Raw genomic sequence first — 27686 nt, forward strand, 5'->3', positions numbered from 1 at the left:
GTGTGTGTGTGTGTGTGTGTGTGTGTTTTGGAGAGTTCTGGCAGACTGGAATGCACAGGAATCTTTGTGTTTTAAGCCAGGGTCCTCTGTCGTGGCTTTATTCTGGGGTAGAGCTGTTAGGGACAATAACGTGGATATGTCAACATGACAACTGTAGATAAATGCTTCTGCATGAAATAAACTTATTATTACAATTTCATTGACTCATGTCTCACCCCGAGGAGGTTACGAGGAATGTAACCCTCAGTGTCGCCCATACGTGCCCACCACCATTCGATCTCGTCTTCGTCTTCTCTGCGGATGATGGTCATGCAGTCTCCCTCGCGGAATGACAATTCATCAGGATTTTCACCACTGTAGTCCCACAGACCATAGACCACACCCCTGTTCATGATGCCCATCTTCTCTTGTACACCTGAGGGTAGACCGATTTAGAATAACACATATCAGAGCAAGAACAGTTCAGGTATAGTGTGTTTTTGTCAAGTAAAAAACAGACGCAGGACATAAAAAAAGATGAGAAAGTAAAAGGACATATAACAAAAAACAGCTTTCACTGACCATAGAGGAACTGAGAGCACTGGGTGTAGCCCTCCTCCATCTCTTCACATTTATCAGCTGCTGTCTGCATGTCGCTGTAAGTCATAGCAAACACTGCAGCACCGGACTCCACCAGGAACTTGCAAACTTGCACATTGTTGCAGGATGCAGCACAGTGAAGAGGTGTCCTGTGATAGAGGGTGAGTGGGAAAGGAAAACAGAGTAAAGAGGAGAAAAGAACAGGGGAAAAGAATTAATTAGAAATATGAAAAGAAACACTAACTACAGTCAGAATGAAGTACACTAGTTTCCGGTTTTGTTGTCAACCTACTAACACTGCAGGTTAATATTCTAACATGACAGACTTCAGTTTAGTCTGAGGGTCAGATCCTAGAATCTATTATCAACCATCTCAGCATTGAACTTACCAGCCGTCGCTGTCTGCAGCATTGACATTGACACCAAACTGAACCAGAAACTTGACGATCTCTGTATGTCCAGCGCAGACGGCATTGTGTAGAGCTGTGATGCCTTCATCATTGGGCTGACTGGGATCCTCCACCTGTGATTAGAAATTACAAGACAGACTAAATAAAAGTTTGATTTTAGTTTCAGCAAAAAGTGAAATACAATGACTACTTACTTTAGATATTTTAACCTAAATAGCTATGATACCATGGTAGCTTACTAACACAGCAGAAAAAGCCAGAGAAACCACATTTCTTACTTCATAGATGATTCGCTGGACCAGGTCAAACTCTCCCTCCAGAGAAGAGTCCAGCAGCAGAGCCAGTGGGTTGAACTTCACTCTCATGCTGTGATCGATGCGTTCAGAGCCAGGCTTGCGCAAATTGGTCCTCTTTCCCTAAACGCACAGTCATAATTGTGAATCACACAAATGATCTTAAACAGCCATTACAGCATAAAGAAAGAAAAACTTAGATGTGAGACTGCTAGAGTCTCATCCTGATGTCTGTCCTGCTGAAGTGGAAGCGTCCACTCTCTGTTGTGCTCAACCTGGACTGAGAGCAGAGGAGGGACTTGTTTTTCCAGCTCTAAGTGCTAATCCAGTTTATTGGCACAAGCGGTAAGACACAAGTTCATTTCTCTAAAACCATTGATTATGCAACCTGATTAGGAACAATTACCCTCAGTGAAGTAAAAAATGCTTTCTTCAGTTCTTAAAAGGGTCTTAAATGGGAACGGGACAGGGGGTAAAATAGGTCATAAAACTGAAATTTCATTGGTTTGCTCTTTTTGGGTACAACACTGTCACCTCACCATAAAGACTCACATTAAGAGCTTAACAGCAAGAAAATATAAACTGGTGTTTATTTTCAACACAGATTGCATCGAAGTAATTGGGGGAAAGTGGGGTGGCTATCCGCTTAGTGTAAGCTGAATAAGGCCCATTTTCAAACAATAGCAGTACTTACTAGGGATCATTAATTATATAACATCAGACCAGGTTACTGCTGTTGAAAAGCAGAATGTGCATTAACTGTAACTCATGATCTGGCCCCTTGGAACTAACAAACAAACATGTGAGGGGTTTTAAGAACACAGGTAGCATAAAAGCAAACAACTGAGAGCCACATAATAATTGTGATTCAGCAGTTAATGTTGGTGATTCATACCGGTGGCAAAGTGACCTGGCCAGTGACCTCAGGTGCCTTCATGTTAAACGTGTCCTCTCCCAAGCTGTCCTGCTCTGCGCCACTGGGGTATGGGGGTGGTGGGTAGGGAGGGAACTCTTCCAGGAAGCCTTCTGGAGGCGGAGGGGGCAGGTTGGGCATTGTTTCCTCCAAGCCAGCAGGGGGTGGAGGTGGGAAAAGAGCGTCATCTGGCCTTGGGGCTGGGTGGGATGGGGGAGGAGGGGGGATAATGTCTTCGCTCTCTAGGATGCCTGGAGGTGGTTTCATTTGTTCAGCAGGGGCTGGAACGGAGGCACTTGGGATGTGAGATGGGAGCTGTCCGCCCTCCAGAGTCTGTCCTGTCTCCGATGGGTGGTTCTCTGCACCACTCAGAGGGCTTGGGACATGTGGCCCCACAGATCCCTCTGTTGCCTTCTCTGCTTCACCAGTGTAGGTGGGAGTGCTTGGTGTAGTCACAGTGGTCTCCATAGCTGCCAGTGTGGTCTTCTGATAGAGGAGTTTCTGAATGTTGGGCCCTGCAGGACCCTCTGGTTCAGTGATGGAGCTGCGTTTCTTCAGGGGCCTTGGGGCATTGTAGAGCTTCTTTCTCAGGGCTTCCAGGTCACCCTCACTCTGATGTCTGTAGGGGTTGGAAATGAAAGGAAGCAGCTTGGTGGGGCTGAGGGGCCGCGGGATGCGCTCTGTTTCTGGTTGGGGGCCCTCGGATGAGCTGGGACCCACATTGTTAGATCCATTATGGTCAACCTCAGATTCTGGAGCAGGGGAGCGGCGGTCCATGTAAGGGTTCTCTGGATGAAAACCTCCACTGGGGATCACTGGTTTACCATACACTACAAACAATGATAGTAAACAAGTGTTAAGACACTTGGCAACAGCTACAGAACAGCTACAGAAATACAATCTTGTGTTACTTGATGTCACATGGGAGAGTAGGTTATGGAATGTATCGCTAACAAATTAATAACCTAAGTCTGAGGCCTGAGTGGCCCTTTACTCTCATTGCTTATTGTATAAACTACCTGGCCCAGTTTCACTGCTCCTCTCCCCACTGCCTTTCATATGTCACTTCTCAGTGTAGTGAAATGGATTTGTAAAACTTGCACATCAAATTATGACTGAAAAATTAGTAGCATGCATTACAAGAAAATCCTTAGAACAGACTTGGGGCAAGATAAACATTCGTCCCATTTCATTTCCACACTTCCAGTCAGAAGCAGCAGGTACGGTTGCCTGTGATTCTGTTTGTAAAGGGAAGATGTAACAGATGGCTTAGCCTCTCTATCTGTTCCTCTGGTCATTGGAGTGTGAATATTTTCTTGCTGAAGAAAACTGCAGCAGGGAAGATTTACCTTACAGTGAATGTATCTTGAGTGACGTAAGATACTACTTTCCATTACCCTTGTTTATATCTCGACTCACTCATTTGGATTTGACATGAAATTGTTTTTTTACTCCAGCATTAGTCTTCAGATTTAAGATTGTTCTGACACAGCACCCTCTCAGATGTAAGGTTAGATTAAGCAGTAAATCTATACACAAAGCACAGACTACCACTATTGAGTCCATTAACCAGGATCATCTGGGTCACCTCAACGACACTGTTCAAACACTAAATTTAAGAAGTTGCAACTGGATATTCTTACCACTGACAAATCCATTGGTGCGGTTCTGGCCCCTGTTGAGAGTGCCCTGCAAGCCAGGCTGGAAGGGCTTGCCTGAGCCAGGTTGCTGTGTGTACATGGAGTATATGGAGCTGGCTGCTAAGGTCTGGGGTTTGCTCAGGCTGGCGTCTTTGGAGGAGGGCAGCTCTGGGGTGAAGGGCCGTACTGTGGCCGCAGGTGGAGTGTCCTGCTTGGAGGGTAGCGGGAGTGTCTGGCTCTGTGAGGGTGTGAGAGGGCTGCGGCTCTGGGCTGACTGGGGTTGCTGGCTATGAGGCTTGGCTTTAGGGAAGGTGCCTGTGTTGAGGCCTGGTTTGCCGTAGGGCACAACACCAGGGCCTTTCGGTTTGGTGGGGACAGGAGGAGGTACCTTGACTGGACCCTTGGGAGCAGACTGGAGATAGGCGAAGAGAGAGATAGCAAATTAAATGCCAGGGTATATTCTTGTGGTAATAAACAAATCTAACTAGTGATTAAGCATGTAATGGTTTTTGTTCCCTCTCACCTGTGCGTCCCTGACCAGGTCATCACTGCTCTGGTTTTTGCGGAGGGAGGTTGTGGGAGCCTCTGTTGGCTCAAACATGGAAAATGGACGCACCTTCCTGTCCCTCTTCATTTCCGTCTCATCTATTCACAGACCACACATAGAGGCAATAATCAGTATCATCTCATGTTCAGATAGAGTGCATTTCTAAAAAATGACCATGACAAACAAAAGCCTATTTGGAAGCATTTGTTCTGCCATTTCAACTGTAACTGTTGTTACTGTGTACCCTACCCTGTTCTGCGTTAGAGTTGGAGTGAGAGGTCATTCGTGGCAGTGTTGAAGAGGGACCATGACCGTTGGTGTTGGATTCTGGACCTGAAGAGCTCCAGTCTGCCAGCTTGGATGGCTGAAGGCCTAGGGGACCCGCAGAACAGGAGGGAGTGAAGAAGGGGAAAAAAAGAGGCAGGGAGTATTTAAATGTTAGCATGTACCATAGGACTGTATGTAGAAATAAAGAAACAAAGCACCAATACACATAGTGGAAACTAGCTTCATTATCTATCCAGAAAGACGTACACAGACCTATGTGCTTCGCAGAGTCACACAGAGCAGAAAATCATGAATTTTTGAAAAACAACTGTTTGTAATATTTTGCCTCCCTCTCTACTCATCACTTGTTTTTTTGGTTTACTGACTAAGATCCAGCCAGTGGCCATGCATGTCCACTTACATCCACAGTCAGATGAGCCACAAAAGCATGAGGATCTTGTAGCTAGCAAGATCCGCATCACATCAAAGATGGTAAAAGCATGATGATTTCCATCACAGTGCTCACAGACTGTAGTTAGACACTCCCTCTCAAGAGGTGCTGGACAAATACACCAACAAACACACACATTTCTTGAACAAGACCTGATTGGGTTGGTCAGAATCCACACAGAATGTCAGTTCAACTGAAGGTTATGTGTTTGTTCCAACTGACCCATTTAAAGCAGCAGAACAAGAACAGGAGAAAGCTCAATAAACGCTTTAACAAACAGCAGCAAAACAAGCAAAAAGGACTAAAGATCCAGCAAAGAAATTATGAAAATATCTAAACAAACACATCAAAACAAAGCTGTTGAGGTACGCACGCGCACACACACACACACACACACACACACACACACACACACACACACACACACTCTCACACACACACACACACACACACACACACACACACAGGTGTGTACCTTTTCTCTTAGCCCGCAGCTCTTTCAGAGGCTTAAGCAAGAACATGGCTTCTGAGGAAGATGCATTTAAAAGACAAGAAAAACGAAGTAGTCTTAGAGCTCCTGATCTCCCTTCTCTCTAGACATGCTGTTGGCTGGGCCCAATCAGGGGGCCCCCCTGAGGGGCCACGCAGAGACCAGCACAACCCTCAGGTGCCTGCCTGGTACTATGCACAACGTTCCTGCTATAGAGGAGCTGTGAATGTCTGTACACCAAGAGCAGATTCCTCAGCGTCCCCGCCCATCCCTATCTCTCTTCTTTCCATAGTGCACATCAACTCAGCATGCAGAAATAATTTTGTGTAACATCATGACAGACTGGGAAAAATCTGTTACTGTTACTTCCTGTATGCAGGACTGCTTTAAATAGGAAAACATGGGCTGATGAGGAGATAAGAGAGGCAACAAGGGAGGGGAATCCCTTCTGCTATTGTTTTGTAATGACTAATTTTGGTGTCGGATCATTCATTTTTAATAACATGAAGCTCACTGCTGGCCCACCATCTACTGGGGGACTGATTTAGGCTGGGAAGAGTGAGTCAGTAATGAAGAGCATGAGAAAGAATTACTGCATACAGGATGGCACAAAGAACATCCTCAAATGGGATATGTTGCTCTGCTCCATCATCGGTTTGCGTGGACTTCCTTCCCCTCCATTACACTGCACACATGCTACTGCAGTGCAACAATAGCCTATTCTGTGTAGTTATTTGGTGTTTACTTTGAAGTACAAAGAAGAGATTTGAAAAAAAAAAAAAAAAAAAAAACTTTTAGATCCTGTGTGTTCAAAATAAATGTCAGATAAGCATGACTGTGTTTTTCAGTTTTCAAATCAGGATCAGTAATTAATTCAAATAAACATTCTGGAGTGACCCTCTGAAAGATGCTCAGTATGAAGAGTATTAAGACCACCTGAATGCTGGAAGCTACGTTCATATTTCTTTTCAGTCCGGTTATTACAATAAGCACTCATTTTAACTCCTGCTAATTTGCCTGTGTATAAATAACCCCTTACGCACATTTGAGACCAGCACAGTGTGAAGTGATATGAAGAATGGCACAAAGACACACACCATTGCAATAAAAACACTGGATCAAAAACAGGTTCACCCACTACAAAACATATCAAAAATTCAGAAAAGTGGAAAAAAGATTGTGATGTTCAGGCTCAGCAATAGTAGGTCACAACACACCATCAAGGAGGTAACTAGCTACCTTCTGAGCTCAGAGTGACATCGCAACCAGCAGGTGTCCCAGACTCCTCTACTCCTGCTGGAGGCCATACAGTCAAAAAACAAAACATAGCCAGCTCCATGATGACATACATACAGAAACAAGGAACAGCAGTTGAGGACTCTTCCCTATTGGTTTCCTTAAATATTTGTGATCTGAGAATTTAAGCTTCACTTTTTTTTTTAACTATTCTGCAGAGTGAGATGTTGCAAACTCAGAAATAGCCACATTTAGCTGACCAAATCATATGTGAAACAATAAAAGGGACAAAGTTATGGCCTGCTGCTGAGCCAGCTCCAGCAGAGATCTGAGTCATGGTCAGGAACCAAAAGGCTTGAGTTAAGAAGTGAAAGGCTTCAGACAGCATGTTGTCTTTGGTTGCTCACCTGCACCGGCCTTGGTCTGTGGGTCGTGGGCTGGCAGGGTGGCAGTGCCGTCAGGGTAGGCTGGTTTTACAAGCAGGTCATGTCTCACTGGGCCCCGGGGCATGGTGGATGACTGGATGTATGGGCCGACTGCTGCCACACGAGATGGACCTGACTGCTGTCCGGCTTGGCCATCAGAGGGCTGCTATACAGCAGAAGGGTGGGAGAGACAAAAAAACAAAGAGGAGGCTGTTAGAGTGGCAAAGGTCAGTGAGAGTACTTTGAATTATCTTGCATTACAGTAGGCAGCAGAGTGAGAGAGAACACATTATTTAGACACATAAATATATAAATAACAGAATGGTAACCAAAACTTTATCTGATGTTTTGGTAATGATACAAAAAAAACAGTTGAGATTGAGATGAGTCACAGAGAGCATGCTAAAATGATTGTTTATACTGAGGAACTAATCAATAACACTGTAAGTCTATAACAGCCCTATAACAAAACCATATGATGGATAAAAAATGGTGAGATAACTTTAATATTCTTAGATCCTTGTCACTAGAGAGGGAAAAGTATAAACATTGGCCGCGGGTGGCACCACAACAGTGTTCAAAAATTCTTCATTTTTCTGACCTGTGGGTGGTGCTAGTAGAGCGGTCATTACAGAGAGACATGAGGGTTTTTGAGGTATAGTGTCATGAAGTGACATCTGAGACAACTGGAGACTTAGACACACTCGAGGGGCTTGATGACAAGCCAGGGAATCAAAGTAATTAAGATTCATTCTGAGGACATTGAATGTCTATGGATGCAATAAGCTGGCAATCAACCCAACAGTAACTGGGATATTTTACTCTTGACCAAAAAGTTGTAATGACAGTTTTTACGTTTTTTTAGCACTCATTCTGTTTAGTTATTACTGAACAGCTACATTATATAATAAACAGTTACTGAGTAAAGAGTTCAATTGTGCAGCTTAATTTGAAGCTTAATTATACAAAACCTTGATGTTAGCAGAAAGTAACTTTGTAAGACGCAACATCTTACAGAAGAAATTGAATGCCTTTATGCTTTCCAAACCCCACAAACAGACTCATTAACTTTCACTTCAAACTTAATACTGAAACCAGCTTTAATATTTTCCTGGTCTGTTCAAAATATAGCTCAACCCTTGGACAAAAACTTGCAGATGATGTCATTATAACAAGCTGTCCATTCAAAACAAGATGAACATGGTGCTCATTGTGGCCTTCAAAAGTCTGAAGCAAAAAAACAAAAACAAGAATTGATGGAATCTGGAGTCGAAGTCAAGAGATAAAAATCAGACAGAAAAGAGAGACATATGTTCAGCTCCAATACTAGTTTAATTACCTGAAGATGAGTGTCTTTTGAAGCCCTCTCTTTACCAGGATAGCCATTCTTGAGAAAACAAAAGCACAAACATGCAACAGCAGTTCAAAATACCAAATAATCCCCTTTTTCCAACCTAATATTAGCCTTTTCTAAGTGTTTCCTGGACTATGTGACCAAGGCGATGCAGGATGACTGGGCTGGCAGCTCTCAGACTACCTCTCTTCAGTCAGTGTGGTTATACGTGCTTGTTGGGTGATGTCAGCCAGACACTTGCTGTTTGGTTGGAGGAGAGAGCAGCTTGGTTGGAGTGCGTCTTTGTGCTGGTGTGAAAAAGGCCCACTCATTATGATTCCAGGCAGGGTGTGGGTAAATCACCTCCTCACTAGGGCCTATTCAGGCCTTCATCTCTAAAACACACGCATGTACACATGCAAACACAAACACGCATCCATCTGTCTTTGTTCTGTTTCTTATTTATTATATATGTCTAGAGGACATCAAAAGAGAAATTGGATTAGAGTGCAAGTTGCTCATTTAACTAAAAGACTTTGACCAGAGATTGAGACGGGTATATTAAATCTCCATCATAACATTTATTATTTATGTTCTAACTTAAAGGCCACTTTAGATCTTGTACAATTCATTTGCTTAGTGCATATTGCATGCTGCATAACAAAGCCATTTTTTGTATCTACAGCACAGAAAAAAAAATTATGAATAAAAATCAAATAATAAAAAACAATAATTAGGGTTAACTGGTTGAATGTTAATTTGGTTGAAAGAAAGAAAGTTAATGTTGAAGGCCAATGAAACACCCCAATTATGTCTGAGATGAAATTGACCTGATAGGGAAAAAATTTAGAGAACTATGTAGAGGACAGAGTAAAATAACTCATAATCTCAGGAGGTGAAAACATAAAATCATCCATCATCCAATCAGGATGATTATTTTTTCTTTTTGGCCACCCCTCACATCCTTGCTCTCCCTACACAAGCATTCAATTTCAGGCAGTGAACGTGTTAATTTTTCTTCCTCACAGTCTGCTTCATAGACGCGTCTGTTGACTCTTATTTACAGTCCCATGGCAACTGTGTTCAAAACAACTCCTGCAAAGGGCAGAGAGGAGAAGAGGAGCAGGGAGACACCAGGCAGAGAGCTTAGAGCCAAACCCTTAACACCCATTAGGGCTAGAACGAAGACTGTATTATTCAGCCTGCTGATTTGTAGTATGTTTTGAATCCTGTCATTTATTTTATCCTAAAATGTGTTTTGAAAAGCCAGAGTTTTTAGCAAGATAGTTGTTTACCTTTAGTAAACTGGTTATTCGCCCTTTCCTGTTTCTGTCAAGAGAGCAGCCAGAAAAGATAGCATCTCCCCTGACATTCCTGCCTGTCTACGATGTCAGCCTGCACTCATTACTCCTCTCTCATTCTCTGGATTTGTTTGCGCCAAATGGGACTGAAAACACAGCTGAGTGAAGAAGTGGGAGTGTAAAATCAGATGCAACTCTGTGACATGATCAAAACAACGATCAATCCCCACCAGCTATCTCAGACAAGAGAGATCAAAGAATGGAAAAAGACAGATAAGAGCTGACTCCTTCAAATAAGGAGGTCACTAGATTTTCCCACACAGAGGATAGCAAGTTTGAGGAGCCTTACGTTGGCATGGGTGAGATCTGAATGCTGGGGCATCTGAGGCTTCCAGAGGTAAAGACAGATACAAACAGCCTTTATCATGAGGCCACTAGGGGGAGCTCTGATCAAAACCATTTCCATCAATTATTAGCATATATAAATATCACTGTCCTGACAAATAGTGAGAATGTCACACTAACAATTAAAGATATGTCAACACCTTTCACAGAATATAAATTATATGTAAGGGTGTTCTGTATCAGTTTATGTGAATGTTTTTATGTTGCTGTAGTTTGATAATACTTACGGGCAAGTTCTCTTTTTGTTGCAGTGCTGCCTTCTTCTTCCACAGCCGATCTCGGAGCTCATTGATTCGTTTGTCCATGGCAGCCACCTCTAGGTTGCGCTTGTTTAGGCTCTCCCTCTGCTGCTGCAACTTAGAGTTCTGGTCCTGGTTGAGCTTGTTCCTCAGCTGACCACCAAGAAGGAACAAGACACGAGGATAAAGAGAACAGATCAACATGTATGCTCATTTAAAACAAATAATGTCTTTGGAATATTCAATATATGCTATTGAATTTAATTTTATAAATTTTGTTTCTGCACACCTGTAGCTCTTTGTAGAGGCGGTCTAATTCAGCCACAGAGCTCTGATTGTCATGGAAGTTGTCCATCTTGCCATTTTTTAGCAACTCTAGCTGTCGGCTGAGCTCCTCAACTTTGGATGCAGCCATCACTAGTTCTCTCTGCTTCTGCTGGAACAGGTTGTTCATCTGCTCTATCTCCTCCACTGGAGAAGGAGTGGGATGAAGAGGAGGGGGAAGTGGAGAGAAGGATCAACAGGCAGAGAGAAAGTGAGTGAAGATGATGATGGAGGCAAGGGGGTGAGAAGAAAAGATGCAAGGAGAAACAAAGAATAACATGAAAAAACAAAACAGACATTGTGTCATAGTTAAAATAAAATCTTCCATGCCTCCAGTCATACAATACTCTGAGCTGGCATCCATTCATGAATTCAATAGCTCACCCAGCTTGCCATTGCTGAGGCGTTTCTGCTCCACCTGGCCCTTTAGGGCCCGCACCTTCTTGAGCCGAGTTTCTTGGTTCTCGATGTTCTCTCGGAGGCGCTGCAGCTTCTCCTGCTCAGAGGCCTGCTGCTGCTGACGCTGCTCCTGCTGCTTCAAGTAGCGCAGCCGCTGCTCCTGCAGACAAAAGAGAGGAGAGAGGCAGCACAGAGCAAAGGTCAGAAACATGATTAAACAAACACTTCCATGTTACTTTCATTTATGAGTAATCCATGGCTGAGTATACTTTCCTCAGCAGCTACTGTCCAAGTGTCCTCAGGCAACAAACTGAACTGCATACTAAGGTGTGTAGGGACTTGCAGAACTGTTGGTTGTTTTAAAAATAAGATTTCTTCCTGTTTTTGTTTCTATAAGCAGGAATGCATTTCATGTCAACATGCCTGGTTAAATATGGGTTAAGAAAACAGAATGTGGAGCTAAACAGTGTTAAACTTTCAAATGCGTTCATCACTCGTTAGCTATGGCGCAGTGTGCTATAAACCTGACAGACCTCTCCCAAACAGGTTACCAAGATAAATACAACATAACCTCTATTTGGAAGTGCTGATGGTAATGACTGTTTGTTTACTTGACTGCTTCAGGTTACATTGCCTGGCTTTCTATATCATCCCCAGGCATACACAGTCCTTGGATCTGAATGCTAAAGTGGCTCAGAGGCACAGGTTGCAGCCTGAAGCAAAAAAAAGACACAAAGTGAAGTTTTTTTGTTATCTTAATACAGTACATGTGCCTGGATCAGCAGAAGGGAAACATTTCAAGATGCCTTTTCTATGACCAGAAATGCCCAGGAGGAAAAATCCTCCAATTATTTCATCATATAAATACCTTTTTTTCGTCAAATGTCTTTCTTGCTGTCACTAAGTCCTGAGCAAACTGAGAAACAAGTCCCAAGCAAGAGAAAATAGATCTTCAAATACCAGATGAGTCCGGCGCAGTGAGAATTCAAGGCAGGCGGCTCTCTCAGGCGTCTCGAATTATAAACACTTTACCTGCAGCCATCTACAACTCATCTCACCTGTCTATCACAACCTCCTAATCCCCTCTATTTTAGCACCTTCATTCCTATAAGTGCACTAAACTTGTTTTACCACCTCTGTTTTGTTTACCATCTCCTCACTTTCTCTCAATAACCTTCTCCTTAATCTTGCTCTTCTACTCTGGCTTTTACTTTCATCTCCACCACTTAATCCCTTCACCCCCTGTGTATCCACCCATCTCTCTACCAGTCCCTGTCTCCGCTTTCATCTCGCACTTCTTCTTATGCACCTTGGAAGCGAGGAGCTGTTGTTGAGCTTCTATCTGCTGCTGCTGTCTGGCAGCCATCTCTTGCAGCTCAGCCAGTGTCATGTCCATCCGGGGTGTCACCACCTAGACAGGGATGAATACAGGGACAAAGTGAGTCAGTACATGTACACACAAATGCTTTTTCTTATTTTGTTATGCTGGGGGAAGTCTATTGACTTTAATTCCAGGTCAAGACTGCAAGTGAAGTCCTGAAGTCAGAAAAGTATAAACAGCTCCGAACTGTCAAACGAGACCAATGTTACCCTTTTTGTGATTCCAGGAATTGTAGAGCAAAAGAAAAAATATTATTTTTAACTAAAGGAGACATTCTCAACTTAAAATCATCTTAACAGTCATATCCTTGTTATGATACACTGATTAATTTCTAATTACCATTTACACACTGCAGGGTGTTTCTGAATTTAATTAATTAGTACTCCTTGGCAAATGATCAAGTTGGCTTGTCGTGAAGTATAAAGAAACTTAGCAGGACTTGTTCATACTTAAATATACAACTTGCAGGGGGGTAACTAAGTACACATGACAATGTCTTGATGACTATGTATCAAAACATCTTCTATCTGCAATGATCCATGGAAGCTATAACTCTAATTGAAATGTTATTCCAATGAGTTGCGGTAAAAAGCACTTGTAAATAATAACACAAAGGTTTTTTCTTTTAACATTTAAAAACTAAACAAATAATCGAGTAATTGAGATCAAAGATATAAATAACTCTTCTTTCATCAATGCTAAACTGTCAGGTATTTCCTGAAATTATACCTTCTTATCCTCTTTTGCTGACCAACAAACATGTTTTTTTTTCTTAAAAAATGAATGCAGCTGAAGGTATTTCAAATTATCTAAAAAGTAAATATAGAAACGTACCCCATTCTCCATCCTTCTGTCTGGGGGACCCTTCACTCCATTTCTCTTCGGCTCAGAGCCTCTTGAGCCTCCTGAATAACCAACACAATAACACTCCGTCAGACGTCACAAACTAGTCTCAGTTTAGCACTACCTAAGAAACAGCAAACTGAGCAAACTACTGGCCTTTACAGACAGCTGTGAAAAATGATTGGAACTTCTTCTTGTCTTTTCCCTGCTTATGTCTCTGACAAACAATGTACAGCTTTCTGTGGAGTGCAGCTGAGGGTGTAGCTCTTAGCTCCTCTGGGAAACAACTGGGATCAGTGCTCTTTGTGACTTGCAATAATCTCAGGATTTAACCTAATACATAACCGTCTGTGGGTGGGTCCCACAACTGTGTGTATGTGCTTGTCTGTGTACATGAATGCACTTATATCCAACCATGCTACTGGCATTTGACAGCTGAGGGGGAGGGTGGTCTGGGAATCCAGATCCCATCCTTAAAGCCTTGGCCTGTGACCAAAGCCCTTTAGCTTGCATAATAGTTTTAGATGACCCTTGACATACTGTATGCATGTTAAACACATTCACTGGTGAAGTGTTAGTGTGAACATAAGATCATGCTAAGGTACAATAGGTGACATTAAGTTTGAGATTGCTTTGCTAGCTCAATTCACCAGAGAATAACTTTTGTCCTCTGACCTGGAGAGACAGAACATGCCTGCACAGCATCAGGGAAGTTTAATTGACTGCATACTACGGGTACAACTGAGTACAGTGGTATTACCATGAACAATATGAACAACACAGAAACAGGTGACCTAATTTACCCATCCTTAGTAAAAATACAGTAACAGCAATAGGTAATACAGAACCGTTTTGCAAAGACTGAGTAGAGCTACAGTAAGCTAACAGTGTGGGAAAACAAGAGCAGGCTAAGATAACAGGAAGGGAAAACAGCCATCTAATCCCTGGGCCAGACTCAAGCTGTGAGGGGTAAAAGGGCTTAGTTACGCAACTGGGGGCTGAGAGGATAGCACAAGACCAAAATACTAGAGTTTTCTGTATTCCTAAGAAAACTGAAAAGTAACAGGCTTATGACGATGTGACTGGGACACCCTGCTTCCAGCTTGGCCTTCAACAGTACAGCTAAATAAGGTTTGTTCAAGGATTTTAGGCCTGCCAATATAAAACCTTTCCTGGATAAAGGCAGTCTTAAGAGTACCATTTCCAAAGCTCTGTAGCGTCGAGAGGGGAATAGTCTGGTTCATTCTCAGGTTCAAAATAGTTGTTAAAGTAAATTTCCTTTCAAGAATGCTAAACTCCGGAGTACACGTGTGCATTGTTTAGAGGCTGAAGGAATTTCTGGAGTTTATTACGTTGGTGTCAAATGTCTTTTCTCTGTGGACTGACATCATCCAAACTGTGACTCTTAAGTGAGTGAAGTGACCATAGAGAATAAAGCTTCTGCTTCATTATATGCTGGATGAGTGGTTGGGTTGTGTGTTGGAGGTGGACACCTACCCGATTCCCTGCTAGGGGCTCGGTTGTGACGCAGAAAGAAGCGAACCTCTGCCCTGTGCTGTCCCCATCGTTGGAGCACATCCAGCATCCTCTCCCCCTCACCTACAGCTCGCTCTGCAGATGGAATACATAAAAAACATCAGCGCTCAGGTGTTAGGTAAAAATACAGCCATAAAGTTAATATTGACAAAAACTAATTATATTAAGCACCACAAGGTTAAAACATGTGACAGAACCAATGTAGGTCAAGTTTGTGTGAGGTTTGCTTTGTGAATCCTGTCCAACCACTAGCCTGACACTACTGACCTACATTGAAAGGATTCATCCGCATCTAGTTGATCTTTCTGAGTAACGACCTCAGGGAAAACAACTGTAATGTGTTGTCAATTATTCTGGCTGTTACCAAAGGGCTCATCATCCATTCCTCAGACATTTTCTTCAACCTGTTTACAACCATTTCATTACACAAATGGACTGACATATTACTGCCAAGTAGAGGTCATTGAAACTGTTCTCTTGTAATGGCATTACTGCAAAACAAATCAGTTAGTATTATAACATACAGATTATTAATAGCTTTACATCTAAATTTGATGCAAAATGTCACTGCTGTGTTTTCAAGGAGAGTCAGCAGGAGCCTGCAGTAAGAAATGGCTGTATATGAGATTTTTTTTCTTTTCAGCAGTTAGCAGTCTCTTCTTAGACTACTTGTGGAAGTACTCAAACACAATAATTGGCACTTTATTCACTCTTATGGCAGCATCACCATGGAAACAGATACTAAGCCTGGCTCCTTGAGTTGTGATTCTGAATACTTCCTGACTCTTAGGCCCTGTTCAGACCTGACATTAACATGCGTCTTCGGTGATCCGATCACAAGTGGACAGCTCTAAGCACATCAATTCACATCTGGCATTAAAATGCGTCTCCAGTAAGCACTTGTGATCAGATCTCACTTCCCCGCTCTATATGCAAATAAACACATATGCTTTGTTGGTCTGTTGTCAATGTGTTTGTGTGAGAGAGAAAGATAGTAAGAGTGAGTTGGGCAAGAGGGGCTGAGCGAATCATTTTACTGCGCACAGCTCTAAAATGAAATAAGGTTTTAGCTATTTGAGATATACTGAGTAATATAGTATTATTCTTGGTTCATTATAGACTAATTAGACTGTGGCAGAGGACGTCACTTGAGTAGGCGGTCTTTCAATGTGGCCCAGGACGGATTTGCATTCACACTGCTACCACCTCCAAATGTGGTCTGAGTGATCACATCTCAAATGCATCCTCAATACATCTTGTGTGCATTCACACCTATACTAAAAGCTGTCCACTTGTTATAAGATCACCGATGGATGTTAATACCAGGTCTGAACAGTGCCTTAGAGATGGGGAAAATGGGGAAGGCCTGAAATCTCATCCTCCTCTCCCACCTGAGAGATGTAGGAGATGTCTTGGTGCCTGTGTTTGTTACAGGGATTATGGGCTCTGCTTCATTTGAATCGCAGACACAAAGAGATAAGCCCTTCAAAAAGAAATCACAGAGCAGTTGACCACACAGCTAATCTCCATAAATAGTCTACTTCAGAAAAGCAATTTGCCTCTAATTAAAAGGAAGAAGACAAACAAGTGTCTCCATACCAACTCCTGTCCCTTAGGATACAGCCATACTCCACAAACAAAACAGAGTGTTACTGAAATCTAATATTCTGCATGGTGTGTAGATACAGAAGCATAACACTGGGTAACCTGGCACTGTCACTCACCAGATCCATGCCACATCTCAGACAGGTGGCAGTCTGTCTCCCCTGGCTCCTTGCACAACTCCACCACGTCCCGGCACAGGGTCTCCGGGGTAACGGGAACCTCAGTAAAATGCTGGTCATTGTTACTGAGGTATACTGTCAGGAACATCTGGGGACAACAGGAGGGAGAAAGGGAAAGAGAGCAGAGGCGAGAGCCAGGCAGATTAGATAGTAGAAGTAGAGAAGAATCCTGACCTCAGGAGAAGCAGAGTGAACACTTAATTCATACAACATAATTCTCTGTAATTGGTGTTTTATTTTCCTGTGATTCAGTAGGTGTGTGTGAGTGATGTGTGCTTCACTGATCCATGCAGTATCCATTTCCCAACCCTCATTCCTCTGTGTCAAGAGAGAAATCAGAGGCCAGCTCCCAGAATTCCATTTCACCCTACGCCATTTAACTGCTAACTAGTGCTGTCACCACTGTGTGAGATCTCTCTCTACACACACACACACACACACACACACACACACACACACACACACACACACACACACACACACACACACACACACACACACAGAAGGAGCAGACCACCGAGGACTCCAGAGAGGCTGGATTTGTATGTCAGTGTGTGACTGAGAGATGGTAGAGACTATCAGGACTATCTAAAAAGAAATGGACTATCTCAATGAAGCTGTCACTGATAGAAGTGGAATGTGAAAGCCTTCAGCTATGGCAGAAAAAAAATAAACACACTGAAACTGCAGCCTGCATCCCAAATGCAGGCATTCCTATTATATCCCATACTCTGATTGCTACTCTATTGCTTACAAACACTTTAAAGGGATTCTAAAATCCCTATCTATAAACAATATTAATCTTTATTGTTATAATACACATTGGGAGACCAATTTAATAAAAGTAAAATAAAAGTAAGATGTGTCAAACAGTCAATTCAAAAATTCTAATCTGGGAGTGACATGTCATATTCTGCCCGTGACACTCTAAAACCTGTACAAACACTGAGAGTAAATATCAAAGTGAACTAGAATTACCACCATGTGGTTGTATGTCTCCGCCAACCAGCCAAATTGCAGGAAATATGGTCACAATCTCCTCTCCCTGAGTTACAGCATTGTATAATGGCCAGAAGAGTTTTTGCAGAACATTATGATATGAAGCTGACCTTTGACTATTTGGATATAAAATGTTGTCGTTATCCTATTAGACATTTGTGTTACATTGTGTCATTATTTGTGTATGAATTTGTGAGTGTTTTGTGAGGTCACAGTGACCTTGATCTTTGACCATCAAATTCGAATCAATTCATTCTTGAGTCCAAGTACTTTTACAGCTGGAATATGCTCCAATGTGTAACTTGAACTCGCGTTAGGTGTGACAGCTTTGATAAGACCATAATAAAACCAATATTATAACACAGGTGCCCTAGGGCATGGCACGACTTGAAGTTATTGAACCATTTTGTTTCAGCCCCAGGTTATGGCACAGTGTAATGTCTTCAAAGTGACTTAAATGGTGGCACAATAGATAAGCAACAGCCCAAGACCTACAATGACCTGGAAAGTGTATAATTGTCAGAATGGTATTGTTGCTTGTGTCCTAAACCTCCAGATTATACAGTCAGGTTTTTCTATTCTCAGCACACTGCTGTGAACGGACGTGCCTACAGGGGCCATGGTGGGAACATCAGGTCAGCAGGGTCACAGGCACAAAGAGATTGGGGGGTGAGTATACAGAGCAGCTGCAGCCATAGTGCAGAAACAAAGGTATTTTGGTTGCTTTTGAACTATGGGGTGCACTGAGCAAAAGTATAACAGCCTTAAGATAAGTGGCTTTATCCTCCCTTTTCTTCTTCAAATGAGCTTACTGAGTGACTGGGCAGGTGACATGTTTCCTCTGAAAATCTCCTTAGCAACATATACAAACAGAGGAGGATTGTTTTTTTCACAGTGATGAGGTGAAGGTGGAAGTGAGGGGTAGTGGTCTGACTCAGAGGACCTGACTCAACTGGTTGGTTCCATAGGGATGTAAATAAAAGATCCCCATCAATAGAGCGAATAAGCAGTGAGTCATCCTCGTCACTAATCTACAGTACAGAAAGCTGTAAACAGACATTGCTCGTTTTATTCACTGGCCATGGAAGACCTAACAGCTCTGTGGAGGAAGACCACCCCAGAGAACAAAGCTTGTCCTTTCCTGTCTGCTAATCAGAATAGTTTTAGTATTTGTGGTTCAGAACTCAACTGGAATCAGTTAACATAATAAATGACACTGTCAGAGCTGGTAATTAAAAAAAAACCTCAACTGGCAGCAATTTCATGTAGTCTGCATTTAGCAAAGGATTCCAAAGAAGCCATTCAGAGATGAGTGCAGAGCAGCTGACATCATCACAACTTCCCAGCAATGTAGGACATTCAAATGACCCCGTTAATATTTGGAGAGTGAAAGAGAGACAACAGAGTGAGGGGGGTGGAGTCTGGGACGGGACTGAAAGAGAGTGAGAAGACAGAAAAACTAATGGGAGGTGAAAGGAGTCTTGGGGGTGGCAATGCCCACACCGAAAGCAAATTCTCCTCAGCACTAAAGTTAATGATCCAGGGCCACCACTACCCAGTCCTACCCTCAATCTAGATGAGTTAGCATTTCACTGCTGACCTTCATCCACCTAATGCCTGCGGTTACTGCTTATGGGCTAGGATATTGCACACGTGCTATATATATATATATATATATATATAATTAATTAAGCTAACCAGGCCAATTTTCATACATCTTTACATATTAATATTTCATATTGAATATTAATATTGCTTTGGGAACATTAAAAGATACAAAATGGGGTTAGGTATACATTATTATTTAGGTTTTTTCTATCTCCTATCACTTTACTCATATTGACGCATTTTTCTTAAACACTACTTATGATGATACATCATATGACTGTCTGAATAAACACAGCAGAAGCTGACGGTGTCTGAATATGACAGGTCCTGTTTGACTTTCCATTATCAGCAGAGCAGTGAGCGTAAACTAGACGACTTAACACGTAATTACTCATGCAAAAACAGATACTGTGTTATAAAGTCAATATCAGATAGTCTTCTAGTGATCATAATATAATATTTGATTTACTCCATAATGGGGGCTTTAAGTGGTCTAGACAGAGACAGAGAGGTGAGAATAGTGTCCTGACTACACGCTTCAACTCAGACAACTTGAGAGTTCATTAAATATTCATAAATACAATAGCCAGTCAAATTAAACAGCTCAATAACAATATGATAGGCCTGTTTCAAACAGACATATAGCAGCAACTACAGCTAAAATAGAAAGTAGAAAGTATTACCTTAGGTAGCCTTAAACATCCAGGAAGCTGAGGGGTACCAATTTGGATTCTATATGACAAAGTTTGATAAAAAATGTGCTCCACTTGCCTTCTGTCTATCAGAGTGGATGACAGAAGCAATTGCTGAACTGCACTTCCTTCTTACCTGAGACAGGGCAAAAAGATCGCCGTGGGGATGGAGAAGGGGATGTGCTGCCTCTGCTGCTCTATTATAGCGATAGATTTCTAATTCCATCATGGCAACAGCTAAGTCAGAGCTGTCTCCAAGGGTTTGGGACTGGTGTGACAGCCCAGAACTGCAAATTGACAATTATAGGCAGTGCAAAAAAATGTGGCTGTACACTGCAGCCTGCACTGTAGATATTCTCAAAGCAGAGCAGCTATAAGGCTAGGTCATTGGGGCTATATCTCAGGGATTAAGTTAATCCGCTATATAAAAATATAGCCTTTCAACAGACTACTGGCTCAGTATTACAATAGTAATCTTAAATTCAATAGCCTGCAGCCAGGCCATAGTTACAATGCCTTAAGATGAAGAGAGCTATCCTTCAGGGTAACCAAGGCCCAGCAGTATAGAAGTGTTCATTCTTATGAGCAGATTCTCTGTCCAGTACCTGGTTTAAGATGTTTAAATCCATAAAATTAGGTACTGTAGTGACTTAGTTTGAACAAAAGCCACACAGTCTTAAGGGTCAACGGTACATGATTAAGACCCTCGGTTCTAGACACAGAAACACAGACAGGAGTGTGTGTGTCTCTCAGAGATGAAAGGCTATAACACATCAAACCCTCAGACAAAAGACACACTGTAAAAAGAACACATCTAAGAGGAGATGATTGACTGCACCTGGCAGCACTTATTTGACCTGCCCCACTGAAAAGGGCCAAGAGGTTGAGAAAGACAGACTGAAAAGAAAAAAACAAAGAGATATACTGTAACAGCTGTTCTGGGTTACTGCATGGAAACTGTCCTGGATGAAGTTAAATAAGCCGCAGTGCCTATAGGGAGGTGTGGGGCTATTCTTTGAGATACTTTATACTAAATATATCTGCTATAAAGCTTACAGCCCATAAAATGCTAATTTGGCTCTTAACTGTATAATTTGGATCCCGTCTCCCATCAAAGCCAGAAGGACCCTGAAGTAGGGGAACAGGCTTTTCAAGCCTTTCCAGTTGTTTATACAGAGGACACTGAGATGACTTAAGTTGAAAGATCAACACTGTACCCGTAACAAATTAAAGGAAGGAATGCTGTGTTGATGTGTGTGGTACTCCCACTGATCGTTTTGATAACGTACATGTACACTCCAGCAACTGAGTGGTACACATAAACAGAGCAGGAAATTGTTGATGCAACGGTTTTCATGTCGAAGGAAAATAGAAATCAAGTAAGAAGAACAATCTTTTGATGATGTATTTCTAAACAATCCTAACAGCAAATCAATACTGGTGTCCCACCTTGAAAATCCACTCTCTCCTTGTGAGGGTCAAATCTATTCCATTAGTCTCTCAAGAACATCGTCCAAATACAATTGGTCACATATTGAGTTAAGAGTGATCAAAACTGTCGGCCACTGCAGTTTCCCATTTCCAAGAATAGACATATCACAAGGGAATGTACTATAATGGAATTACTCTGCAACATCAGGATAACTAGAAAATGAAAGCCAAACACATCACAGAGAATCCACAGCGATATAACTACATAACACACCCACAGTAAGCTCAGAGATCATTCATTATCTTAATTTGGTGTAAAATTTCCTATCCTGTATACATTCCAGCCTGTATACATGCATAAAATACCATGTTCCTATGGTCCCAGGTAGACCTGATTACAACCTCCTGCTGACAAAGTGAAGAATAAACAAGTGGAGTCAGTATAAATTTAAAACATGAATATTAAAATCAATTATGGTGATCAGTTTAGCAGAGTAAATCATGTTAAATTATTTTGATGTATCAGACAGGTTTGATAGCATAAACTGGGATTGAGTGCCACAGACACACAATATCTAATATAATGCCTTGGGTAGGGGTGGGACAAATGGGAAAGTGGACAGCGTGAGGCAGGATGACAGCAACAGAGGATAACGGGGGCCATATCTTTGACCATGCCTGAGGGGTCTCACCTTAGGGCTGCTGGTCCTTCTGTCTGCACACACTTTCAATTACAGATATTGCTGTGGTAAGCAAATGAGTCAACTAGGTCTTGTTGAGGGAGTCACCTCTGAATCTGATTATGGCAAGTTTGTAAGACACTGCAGCAGCATCTTTCATTGTGTGTGTCTCCCTGCCACAGCTTCAAGAGTTGACACAGTTCCAACATAGCAGTCCTTCAAAAAGGCAAGGCAGCAGAAAACTCCCGGATGTCTTTATGCATTATTCCTCTTCATCTCTCATTCACTCTCTCACTTTCGCTGTGCTGCATTAGGGGGTGAGGGAGAAAAGGTCAGGGGTAACAAACAGCACAACGCATAGGGAATCAGAATGCACAGTAGCCTCATTCAGCTGCAACATTCAGAAAAAAAAATGAGCAGCTTTTACAACACACTGAAGTTGCAGCAAGCTGTGACTCTTACATCAGGACAACCTCTTCTCTCTGTCTGCAATGCAGTACTTAGCCTATCACTTCATAATCGGCACTCTCAAAATACTCTTCCATTCCTAGTCTACGTGATGAGACAGTTCCTACTTCGTGCTTATCTGAAAGATAAGGGAAATGGGAGTCAAAATTAAGCAGAAGGGAGAGGATGTATTCTTTTTTTCAGAGCCATCTTGACGGGTGGATGAAATAATTCAGAGAAACAACAAGGCCAACAAGGCCAACCTGGAGATAATGTACACAGACTTAAATTACCTACAAGTGCTATAAAAATAAATGACTGAAAACTGTAGCATTCACAGAATTGTGAAAACAGCCAGCCTCTTGTGCAGGAATTTGCTGTATGCAAAATCATCTTTTATCAACTCTTAGCTTATGAGGGAAGCTAACAGCCAAAAGGTAGCAATTCGAAATGTGGCAGACACGCTAATTGGCTTCCTTAAAAAAATGCACACTGAATGATGTCTTTGTGGTGTTTAATCTGTCATATGCAAAATAGTCTGTGGTGAAGCAGGAGAGTGAATGACTGGAGGCAAAGTTCCACTGCAGGAATTTTTTGGGGACTCAGGAACATTAGCCACATTTAGATAAGTGGAACAAGGGTCTAAATTTAGTTTCTGGACAATAGTTTGGTATCCCCACAAAAGTCTGTGGACAGAGGTATTACTCACTCAGCAGCAAGCACTGGTTGTCCCGTAACATATCCCTTTTTTTTTGCCCATTCCATGCTTTATTTCCAATAAATTCTTAGAATTATACTGTCTGTGGGATTTTAAAAAAAATCATAATGTCATCAAAAAAGGACAGAGACAATATAAAGAGATGACAACATAAAAAAATAAAAGAGTGCATCAGTGCTAAAGTTCTTTCAGCTTTGAGTTGTATTTTATTAACCCCAAGCTGAGTAAATGTAAAATAATAACAAATCTTACCATACACAGTATATCCTTAGACATGTGTGACTGTGTCTGATCATTTCTGTAACTTTCCAAAACCAGTAATAAAACATTTCACACCCACTTCACACCATGACTGACCAGTTGTGCGCAGGTGAGAGAGGAGCCAGGATTTGAACTTTTCTTTCAAGTTCTCTTCTTTTATTTGTTACACAACTGTTTCTGTCACTTGTCACGACTAACGGAGTGAAACACTATGGATGTCTACCCGGACAAACTGTCTGAAAATGCACATCATTATCCCCCCATTTAAATGATATATTGTCACAATTTCCTCACTGTGTTAAAAAGAATCTTTCTGGAATCACACCACTTTAAGGTGTCATTATGCTTTGCACATGGATTCCTCATAGATCCAAGTGACTCAGTTTTTCAAGGTGGGTAAGTTGATACCTGCTCAGGTGGCTCCGGTGTGCTATCTTGCAGAAACCAGGCTAATGTTATGCTGGTATTGTGGCCATTAGTGCACTGCACAGTCTAACAGACTAAGAAAATTATTCAAGAAAATATTATTATTATTATCAAGAAAATTATTCTGTTTGTTTATGAGATCATCAAGTGTGGAATAAATCACAAAATAACATAATACAGAAGTCAGTCAGTCATATGATGATATTACATAGATAAACAAGTTGCATGCTTGGAAACAAAAGTGTCATTACTATCCTACAGTATTTTTGACATCAGTTTCCAGCTAATACAGTCATCCTGACAACTCCTTCTTCTTCAGACAAAAGTCAAAACATTGCCCTTGAATGTTCTCGTCTACCACTGATGTGACTGTCTGCTTACGTAACCACCACATACTCTCCCACAGAGTAAACACAAAGTCTGTGGTGGCCACAGAGAAAGCCTACTCAGGTTTCTGTTGACACATGCAGCAAAATCAGACTTCCCAGAGCATCACCTCATTTTCCCACCATCATCACACTGCCACAAAGTCGAGCAACTGTGAGATTTGTTGTGGTCTAACCAAGACATTGTACAAATGTGTGTGGTCAATGCACACAATACTCAATAATGCAGGTCGGGTGCACTAAAGTTTATCTGCTTGAAAATCTACTCAGCAAGCAACTCGAATATGGGAAAGGAATGAGGAAGTGATATGCGATTTGTGTCTGCAACATTTGAAATCCAAACTCATGCAGATACTTATTCTGACTGACGCCAACACGTTTTTCTTCCCTGTTTTTCGGATTCTGTTCTTTTAAGCTGCCAGAACAGTCTACTGACTATAATGTATCTTAACAAAAAGCACACCAACATGAAATATGGGCTAATAAAATAGCAGACAATCAAAACTTAAATATGGCATTAAGTGTCTGCAGAACAAAGACTGGTTTAAGCATAGACAAGAGTAAGTCAGGGGAAAATGAGTTATAACATGCTATGGTTCAATAAAGGATGAGCATCCCTTATCAGGATGCTGCCACAGCACAGGCACACAAACAATGTTCTCTTCACAACACACTGTTAAAGAGTCGCTGCAGCTCATTGTGTTCGAGAAACAGTGACCCCCTATTTACCATCCCCGGCTAGCAATTACGACATTACATTCTCACTACCCCCATGAGCCTCTGGTCTGTACAAGTAGGGTCATGGGCTATGGGTGTAATTTCTAAGACAATACCTCACATCAGACATGGCCCCATAGAGGCCATTTTGTGTTTATCAGGCAAATAGCAGAAGCTGTATCTCATTCAAACACACACACACAGATATATTCACAGGTTAGGGTACAGGGGAAACCATGGTCTCATATGGCGTGTAAAAAAAATAGATCTTGTATGACAACATGCAAGGGTGATATTGGTGTCCATGAGAACTGAGCTTGGTGATAACAAATGACTATGTGCCAGTAGCAGACTGAGGTCACGCACCAGACAGGAGTTATCCAAATACAACTCTGCCTCCATTGCTAAGATGATTAATTCACTGATCAAGGTGTTTTAGTGGAAGCACAGGTCTGAGTTGAGAAGAGCAACATTAGTATAGCCTGAGCATACTTACAAAAAGGATTACACTACAATTTTATCCGTTAACATCAATGTGAACAAAGCATAACTGCGTATGATTTCACATATTTGATCATGGTCCACAATTAATCAGAGAAACTGAGGCAGCTAAACAGTTAATACTACAATATTAACATTCTGATAAAGACTGTCCATTCCACTATGAACTAAACATCCTGAAAACTATTGCTGAAATCGCCCTGGTTTTGAAAAGGTTACTTGCTTCAGTGATCAACAGAAAATTAACCAGCAACTATTTTGAGAAGACAGATTAATCATTTGAGTCAGTAACCTAGACAAAATGCCAAACATTCTCTGTTTTCAGGCTCTAAAATGTGCAGATTAGCTACTTTACCCTGTTGTGTATATTCATAAAGGGAATACTACAACAATAACTATGTCACAATGGGCTCTGGGAAACTGTCAGGGGTATTTTTCAATATTCTATGACATTTTATAGAATTTATGTTTATTGAAAAAAATTATTCATAATAAATTCATCATGAAAATATTTGTACTTGCAGCCCTATTTGCCATGATTCTCAGGTAAATAAAACTCTAGCCATAAGATTTTTAGCTCATGCTCATTACCACTGCAGCCATTAATTCTTTGACCTTTGCTCCTTTACCAGCAAGTGAGCGGGCTCAAAACAGAGAAGTAAATAGGCATTATTAAAAAACATGTCTACTATTTCTCTTTGCTGAGAAGGTTATTTCTCTACAGTGAGCACATGCACCACTGTCCGCTGCCCTCTCTGCACACATCAAAGAAGTGCTGAGAGATAGAGGCTTGCTCTGCAGCAGTGGACCTCTGATGAGGATGATGATGATGGTGATGACATGGCAGAAGTCCAGAGCTGATGTTGGCATAGTGCCAGCAAGACTTGGCAGGTGCCTTCTGCTTGTTGTGTGTCCGAGCAGAATTGTTGTATTTATACTAACAAAGCGTAGAAATGAATAGAATGAATTTAAAGTTAAGTTAATCATGCCAGGTAAATGTTAACTGATCCAATATTGGAATATAACCAGGCATTTTGACGCAGGGGACTTTGACTGGTTTACATGCGAGACTGCCGTGCAGACGTGGAATAATATGCCAGAATGCAAATAAATTATGTTATTTACAGTATAATCACATGCTCAGATCACACACACAGCTGTCACTGATAATAAACTTCACAACACGAGCCTGTGTTGCCATAGTAATAGCACAAAGTAGCAACCGCATCAACTTGCCACGTCAATTTAAATGTCCAGGTAATTCACAGTGTGGTAACATTTCGGGGTTAGTGCGGCGATATAATGTCGAAAACAGAAATATGAATCCATGGGACAACGTTAAAATTTGAAGCTTTGTAAATAAAACATAAACTCACCGGCATCATTTTAGCTTCGTACCGCATTTAGCTAACCAACACTGCATGAATCCCCTCTGGCAGTTTTCGACGAAAGCGATGGGACTGGCGATCACTTTAATCCCAGAGCCTAAACCCACGACGGGCAAGGCTACTTTCTCCTGCTTGGGGGTCCCGTCCTGAATTAAAAAAAACATAGCATATCGTTATTCCATTAATTTAACCAACATTTCAAAAAACAAAATATACAAATGTTGATACGTGTATCCCGCGGACCTGTTGCAACAAATAACAAGGCCTTCACGACAAAAGTTTCCGTTGTAGTTGCGTGTGAGGAGCATCGCTTTAGAACTTTGTAACGTCTCGTCGCGAGCACGCAGCACTGCTATAAAACTCATATTTTAGGGGCAAGCAACGGAAAAACAACTTATAAATATGTTCCGGTATTATTTGATATTTTCTAGCTTTTACTTACCCGAGAAAGAGATGGAAATCAGCCCGAAACCCCGATGACTGACAGTGTTGCTCGGTGGCTCGCAGCCTATCCCAGAGTGACGTATCGAGAGGAAACTCATTCCACTTTGGAATTCAAGCTCCGCCTAGTTCTAGAACGGAAAACACCCCCACCGGCCAGACCTGTCCGGTGTAAACATGAAACAATACCATCAC

At 41.8% G+C, this 27686-nt stretch overlaps 1 protein-coding gene across 3 annotated transcripts; it reads right to left on the reverse strand.

Moving 5' to 3' along the window:
* On the reverse strand, positions 1–27557 carry tp53bp2 (tumor protein p53 binding protein 2). 3 transcript variants are annotated; one of them, XM_022763761.1, is made up of 21 exons: positions 27493–27557; positions 27039–27196; positions 16737–16884; positions 14974–15087; positions 13468–13538; positions 12562–12663; positions 11238–11412; positions 10819–11000; positions 10518–10682; positions 10235–10273; positions 8591–8638; positions 7234–7417; positions 4632–4754; positions 4359–4480; positions 3839–4247; positions 2178–3025; positions 1268–1405; positions 969–1102; positions 562–728; positions 216–415; positions 1–113 (listed from the first exon to the last, which is right to left on the reverse strand). In XM_022763761.1, exons 2-21 carry the CDS (start codon positions 27063–27065, stop codon positions 72–74), a joined length of 3438 nt encoding a protein of 1145 aa, XP_022619482.1. In that variant the 5' UTR covers positions 27066–27196; positions 27493–27557; the 3' UTR covers positions 1–71. The 3 variants fall into 3 exon arrangements, with proteins under 3 accessions (XP_022619482.1, XP_022619484.1, XP_022619483.1); XM_022763763.1 differs by lacking the exon at positions 10235–10273 and having other exon boundaries at positions 7234–7414; XM_022763762.1 differs by lacking the exon at positions 10235–10273.
* Positions 27558–27686: the final 129 nt, after the last annotated feature.

The sequence above is a fragment of the Seriola dumerili genome, unplaced genomic scaffold, assembly GCF_002260705.1.
Source record: "Seriola dumerili isolate Sdu_G_001 unplaced genomic scaffold, Sdu_1.0 BDQW01000478.1, whole genome shotgun sequence".
Lineage (NCBI taxonomy): Eukaryota > Metazoa > Chordata > Actinopteri > Carangiformes > Carangidae > Seriola > Seriola dumerili.

Excerpts from the sequence above, each read along its gene's own strand:
- tp53bp2 (XM_022763761.1), bottom strand. The coding sequence starts at position 27,065 with ATGCGGTACGAAGCTAAAATGATGCCG. Across the intron at positions 16,885-27,038 it reads ACGAAGCTAAAATGATGCCG|ATGTTCCTGACAGTATACCT; the intron begins GTGAGTTTATGT and ends TGTTGTCCCCAG. Across the intron at positions 10,683-10,818 it reads GCCTCTACAAAGAGCTACAG|CTGAGGAACAAGCTCAACCA; the intron begins GTGTGCAGAAAC and ends CTTGGTGGTCAG.